Below are 6,521 nucleotides of genomic sequence, written 5' to 3' on the forward strand. Positions count from 1 at the left end.
CAAAGCTCCTTCCATAAAGGTTTAAGTCTTGGAGAAACCTGAACCTTCTAAAAGCATAGCATATTGACTGTATGGTAACACCAGTGGCAAAGGAAAAAGAAAAAAAAAAAAAGCAATCTAACCCTTTCTCAATCCTTTCATCTTGAATTAGTTTGTTTTCCTTACTTTTAATATCTCCCATCACTGGAGAATTTTAAAAACAATTCTCTTTCTTATAAACATCCACAACAGATTCCTCCTCAATGTCCACTTTCAGGCAGCCTTTTAGAAATCACTAAATGGCCAAAGTGACCATTAGTGGCCCTAACTTTGCCTCTGGACCCAGGCAGGTGACAGCGGCCTGGGCTCAGACATCACTAGCCACCCCAGGAGCTTGGCGTCGGTCGCTTCTGTCTCCATCGCCAAGGCCCAGCACCCAGGTGAAGTAAAGAGGTAAACACCAGTCGAAGGTAAGGTGGAAGCAGTAAGTCAGAGGAGCTCACAAAAGCAAGAAAAAAACCCAACCTTCACACAAAGCATCTCTTGGGCTCCCACAAGCTGCTTCCTTCCCTTTCTAAAAGTTTTATTTTTAGCTCTCCTCAAAAAGTTGTTGTTGCTTACCTCTGGGGGAAAGAAAAAAAAAACACGTATATTCATTACTAGAAAGTAGAGAAAAGTTCTTTTAAAAAGTGAAAAAGAAAACTGAAGCCACGTTCACATTCTCATCACCCACTGAAACATTTGGGTAACTTACGCTCAAGTGTTTGTTAAAACCTAGTTAAGACCCTAACGCGTTAATTGGGGTCGTGCTGTGTATACGGTTTGGGATCTTGGGGCTTTTGTTTTTAATTTGGCCTAATGACGCTGCCATCCCCACCCCCATCCCGCCCCAAGTGGTTACAAATTCCTTGAAAACATTTACAAAAGTTCTAGAACAAATACAAAAGCATTCCTTTTAAACTCCATTTTCTAACGCGAACCGGTCTTTCGACTATTTAGTAAAATTACACTTTTCTTAAACTTCCTTATCTCTGCGCCAATTCCCCGAGAAAGGGGGAGGGGGGCGCACCAGAAAAGCTCCCCACCCCCGTGCCGGGTGCCACGAACGCAGCTAACGCAAGCGCTGCGCCCCTGCTCCCTCCCCGCATGCACTTCTCTCGAAATGCGTTCGCTCCTGGGACTCCCGGCCGCAGCGACCGGGCCTGCGACCTCTGGGCACCCATCCTCTGGGACCGAGCCCAGCGCCGCAGTGCGGCCCGGCCTCTGCAGTCCGACTGGCACAACCTTGACCCACTGCGCACACCTGTAGGGCGCGCCCGCTCCGCGGGACTGGGCACGCCCGATCCACAGCGCCGTAGCCAAGGGCCACGTTTCCAGCCCAAGGCGGGGAAGAGGGCCGGGAGCAAAGGGAAGGCAGGCCCTGGGGACGTCGGGGCTGCGGCGAGCCGCCGGACCCTCACCTGGGAGCGAGTTGCCAACTCCATTCTTCCACCCGGTTCCAGCCTCCTCGCACGCAGCCACGGGAGCCTGGCTCGCCACGGGCCCGACGCACGGAGAGCACCCGCGGTCGCGCAGCCCGCGCGCAGCGCCCGGAGCTCCGGCGGGCCGGGGGAGGGGCCCACTCGGCGCCCGGGACAGGGGGAGCGCAAAGCGCCACCCACTCGGCGCCGCCGCGCTGGGCCGCGGGGCTCCGGTCACAGACACAAACTTTGCGACCAGGGAACTTCGCTTTGCAGGCGGCGCGAGAAGGGGCTGCAGATGGGCGTGGCCCAAGGCGGCTGCCAGTGTGGGGGTGCAGGGCTCCCCCCTGCAGCGGAGGGAGGGAGTGGAGCCGTCCGGCCTGGTTTCGCGCGGGAGAAATGTGAGGGGGCAGTCCCGGCGCAGCCTCCAGCTGGCACGCCCCGCCACCGCGCGGGATGTTTGCAAGGTTTATTCCAGGTTGTGCCCTGGAGCGCGAGCCTCGGTGCTGCAATCAGTGTTTCCGATCTAGGAAAGCATTTTAGGGCTGCTTCAGAGCTTGTCTTGTTTTGTTGTAAGGGGCGGGGTTGTGCCGCCTCCCAAAATCTTTCGCTACGGAGTTCACTTTGCAAAACAGGCAACCCAAGTTTCTTCGCCAAGGCCTGGGGTGGGAAGCTGCAAAGACGCCTGGAACTTTCGATGGCCTTCGCTATACCATGGTACACGTAGGCCTCCAGCGCCGCTGGACAGGGGATTTCGAGGGGTCAGGAATGCTGATTAATTTATAACAAATATTGGTTGAGCACCTACTATGTATTAGGCCTAGGAACACACAGTAAAACAAAATACAGGTCCTTGCTGCGTTGGAGCTTACAGTCTGGGAGCCAACCACCTACACGATGGTATAAATGTAATAAGGATGCTAATAAGTGTAGTAATAATGTAATTATTAATTTGGTTAATAATTTAACGTTGGATTCAAATAATGCCATTAATTAATGGTGATATTGCATTCGATAATGATGAAAATAAATGTAAATTTGGAGATATGATAGATGCCCCGAGGGAAAAGGTAAGTGGTACTTTGGTGGTGTAAAATAGGGGACTTAATATGGCACAGGCCAGGGAAGACTTCGTAGAGTTCAGATACCGAGAGTGAAGAATTAAGCCGGTAGAGACTGGAAGGCTTGAAGCAGGCATCGTGGAGGGTGGAGGGTGGAGGGTGGAGGGTGGTCGGCGTAGTTGTCCTGAAGTCATAGCAGGTTTGCTGGGTAGTACCGAAAGCCTGTTTACCCCTGCAGTCATGAGTTCATGGAGGAACACTATGCATGAGACCTTCTGCAGCCCACCTTGGCTGCTTGGGATCCGACCTTCATCTTTGTTGGAGTGAATGAAGTTGGCCAAACACACTTGAGGAGAAAACACCTGGGAACTGTCCTTTCTTTCACTGGTTTTGTAAATATGCTCTGTGCCATCTGTGTTCCAGACCCACGAGGTGGTTAGCCCAATAAAACTTTGTCTGATTTAAGAAAATGTTTTCTTTTTGGATAATGTCAACTATTGATTATAGCCACTTTCACTTTTACTACGCTTTAGAATTTTCCTTCACAGTTTCTCCTTGAAATTCTCAATGTTCTTCCAGATTCTCATTATCCACATTTTTCAAATAAGGCAGCAGAATTGAAAATGTATAAGGAGAAAGACCCCTGCCACCCTGCTATTAAATGACAGCTGCAGATCGCCATATTGAAAACCAATCATTATGCCTCAGATTGAACATTCTCTCCATTAGTCTTTACATTTTCCCTTTGGCTGCCAGGAAACTCAGAGAATTTATTCAATCAGAACTTTTTTTTTTTTTTTTTGGTATAATTGCTTCCCCATGAACCAGTGATATTATTTTCATTTATCCCCTTTCATTGTAGGTTGTATCAAATCTCTTTTGGAAAAGGGAGTATAAATTTGGAGTAAGCCATATTTCGCAAAGCACTTGAAGCAACCTCGTTCTTACTTGGAAATCTGAAAGCAGCTGAGCATTCCTGCTGTAGGAATTTGCTGTAACCAGTCCTAAGTCTTCAGATGGCAACCTGGAAACTTTGTTCCTTTGCCTGGCAAGCCCATGCACTTGAATGGTACTTAGTAATCAATTCTATAGGGATGTGTTTTGTTGTCAGATTTTGGTTTACTTCTGTTTAGGGAAATCCCTAAGGAACCAGGGGATTTTTAACATCCTGTGCTAATACTTCCTAATCATGATGGGATTAACGACATGTGAGCATTGGGTTTCAGCATGGCACTGCAAGAGTGATTTGACTGTCCCTTCCCAGCAAAAAAGGAGACAAATGTTTGCAAAGTTCCTTTAAGAAATCTCTGTCTAGAAATCTATGCTTGCTTGCTTTTCACATATTTTTATGAGAGAATAAAAACTCGGTCCATAGTACCGTCAACAAGGTAAGATATTTGTAAGCAGATGCCATCACACATGCTTTAAATAACAGGAAATAGTTGTGCTTGGATGTCAGCCCTGGCCCAGGGCTCTTTCAAAGGAGTCCAAGTATCTCTCCTCTGCTCTGAAGTAGTAGCTCGGCACTACCCTCAGAGCTCAGCTGTAGGTAGACTCCTAAATCCACCCTTTATCCCACCAGTTTTGGTGTTCTGGACAACCCAGCAAAGAATCCGCATTTAACAGAGCTGGAAGCAATGTGGGTAATATCTGAACATTGCTTAGTGTTATATTTGATCATGAATAAACAAAGTGCCATTTAAACAAGATAACATCTCTGGTTGTTCTCTATCTGCTGGTATCTTGAAACTTTCCTCTCATTCAGATTAGATAAGACCTAGCCTAGAAGGAGAGAGAGCCTTAAATTTGAGACACTCAGAGATAAAATTTCCAAGTTGTAATAGATTAAAAGATCAAGAATCGAGTCTCTTGTAGCAAAATTATCAACTGACGGTGGCTGGGTGCCTTTCTGGAAAGTTTGCTTCAGTTACAACCTGGCATTCCATCTTCCTGACTAGGCATATGCCGAGATGCCGCTGTCACAGCCGCACGATTTAAGCCTATTCTGATGATAATCATTTGAAAGGCTATGGAGAGAAGGACCTGAACAACCAATAATCGGTGCTTTCATATACTGGGTGCAAAAAAGTACACATCATAATGAAACTGTAGTGCCCATGGTGCTAAGAAAAAGTCGACAACAGTGGTATCAATAATGGCAGCTAACTTAACGAGGCCTGGCTATGCACCAAGCCCTGTGCGGAGTTCACCACAACATGCATTCTCTCGTTTAATCCTTCAGCTGTGAGTTACCCATCTGCTCCCCAAAAACAGAGCTGTGGAAATAAATGAAACGATATTTTCAAAGTATTTGGGCTTTCTTAGAGATGCTATGTAAACTCCAAACGTGATTAACGCAATCCACATTCCATAGGTTTTTGTACAATATATATTAATTTGGTCTGTGAACATAAAATATGATTATAATGAGGCAGTAGTAATAAGTGGATGAACATGAGAACATTTAATAGCTCTTTCAAAGAACTTATATATTAGAAAAGGAAATCGTAATGATCCATTTCTAATTAGCAACACCAACGGAAGTGCTGTGGTCCATAGCTTTTAAACTAAGTTTTTTCATAATGAATTATATAAGTAGCATTTTTAAAGTAATCTATACACTATCAACATTGAGTTTAGAATAAATCTATAAGAAATAAATTATTTCTTAAATGACATAAAAGTCACATTTCATTACATAGAAAAAATGTTTTTTAAAGCAGGGTTTCTTTTCTATTTTTGTCAAAGCTAACATAACCAACTAGTGTTCAGAAAAGCATTTCAGAGTATCACTACAATATGGGGGAAATTTTACTGCTTCAGCTATGGTCAGGAATCACAATTATTTGTCAACTCTGAGTATTTGGCAATAATAGAGAATCGAGTCATGAAATGGAAAATTTAAGATCAAAAATATAAAACTTCTCTAAATACTTGGCTTTACAAATACAAAATATTAGTACTACCTTTTCAGGGGGGAAAAACCCCACAACTTTCCAGACTTTGTGGAATTTCCAAAGTCGTTACAGATTTATCTCTTTTTTTTTTCACTTGGAATAATCAAGTATTTATATGCTAGAGTTAAGGCTGAATCACATTTGTGATAGCAGAAAAATCCACAGACTTGAGGCAGTCATGGGTTCATTGATTTCGTTAAGACTCCAGATGTTTCTAATGAGCAGGTATGTTTGAAACCATCGCTCTAGTCTAGCTCAGTGGTGTTGCAAAGCAGGGTCTTAAGTCCAGCAGCATCAGCAACACCTGGGCTCTGATAAAGAAATTCAGATTCATGGTCCCCATCCCAGACCTACTGAATTGGAAACTCAGAGGGTGAGACTCAGCAATCTAGGTTTTAATCACCATCTAGGTGATTCTGATCCTTGCTCAAAGAACCACTGTGGTTGTAATCCAAGGTCAACTGCTCATGTGCTAGATGACCTTGGGACTAATCTTTGAGATTCACTTTTTCCCATCTGTGAAATGGTGATACTACATACCTGTCCAATCCACACAAAACTATTCCTACAGAAATGAATATGTAGTATCAGATGTGACTGTAATTTTGAGAAGGCTAGGGTGGTGGACACTTGTGGAGAGTATTAATAGTAATAATCCTGCCATTTACTAAACATTAACCATGTTCCAGGAACTATTTATGCATGATTTCACTCAGTCATAAGTGATGTACATAATACTATCCTCGGTTTTCAGATGAGGACAGTGAGATTTTATGGTTTAAGAAACTCTCACAATGACCCAGCAGAGCCAGCTAGAACCCTACTGCGAAGCTAAAGCTATGCTCTCACCTTTTTGCCTTTATTCAGGTAGTCTGAGGGTGAGGGAAGAAATTCAAACTTTAACAAAATAGGAACTAAGTTCTTTATGTACTATCATGCCAGCCTACTTATTTACCATGCCTAGGGGTCTGATATCTTCTCCCATTTTTTTCTGAAATTATTTTTCCATTTATAGGCCACTTTTAGCAGGTGTTCTTTCATTATTTTAAAGAGTCTTTTCCCTA

The 6,521-nt window shown here is 44.3% G+C and overlaps 1 protein-coding gene across 3 annotated transcripts in view; it reads right to left on the bottom strand.

The window, feature by feature from the left end:
• Positions 1-6,521, bottom strand: part of CDCA7L (cell division cycle associated 7 like) — a 59,021-nt gene that overhangs the window by 41,340 nt on the left and 11,160 nt on the right. The window contains exon 1 of one of the 3 annotated variants that reach the window (XM_011361650.2): positions 1,440-1,740. The exons of 1 other annotated variant lie outside the window; for it this stretch is intronic. In XM_011361650.2, coding sequence (XP_011359952.1) covers positions 1,440-1,463 — 24 coding nt within the window. In that variant the 5' untranslated portion in view covers positions 1,464-1,740. Of the gene's footprint in view, positions 1-1,439; positions 1,741-6,521 lie in introns of those variants that run through there. One more of the 3 variants, XM_011361649.2, reaches the window with a different exon arrangement.

The sequence above is a fragment of the Pteropus vampyrus genome, unplaced genomic scaffold (genome assembly GCF_000151845.1).
Source record: "Pteropus vampyrus isolate Shadow unplaced genomic scaffold, Pvam_2.0 Scaffold69, whole genome shotgun sequence".
Lineage (NCBI taxonomy): Eukaryota > Metazoa > Chordata > Mammalia > Chiroptera > Pteropodidae > Pteropus > Pteropus vampyrus.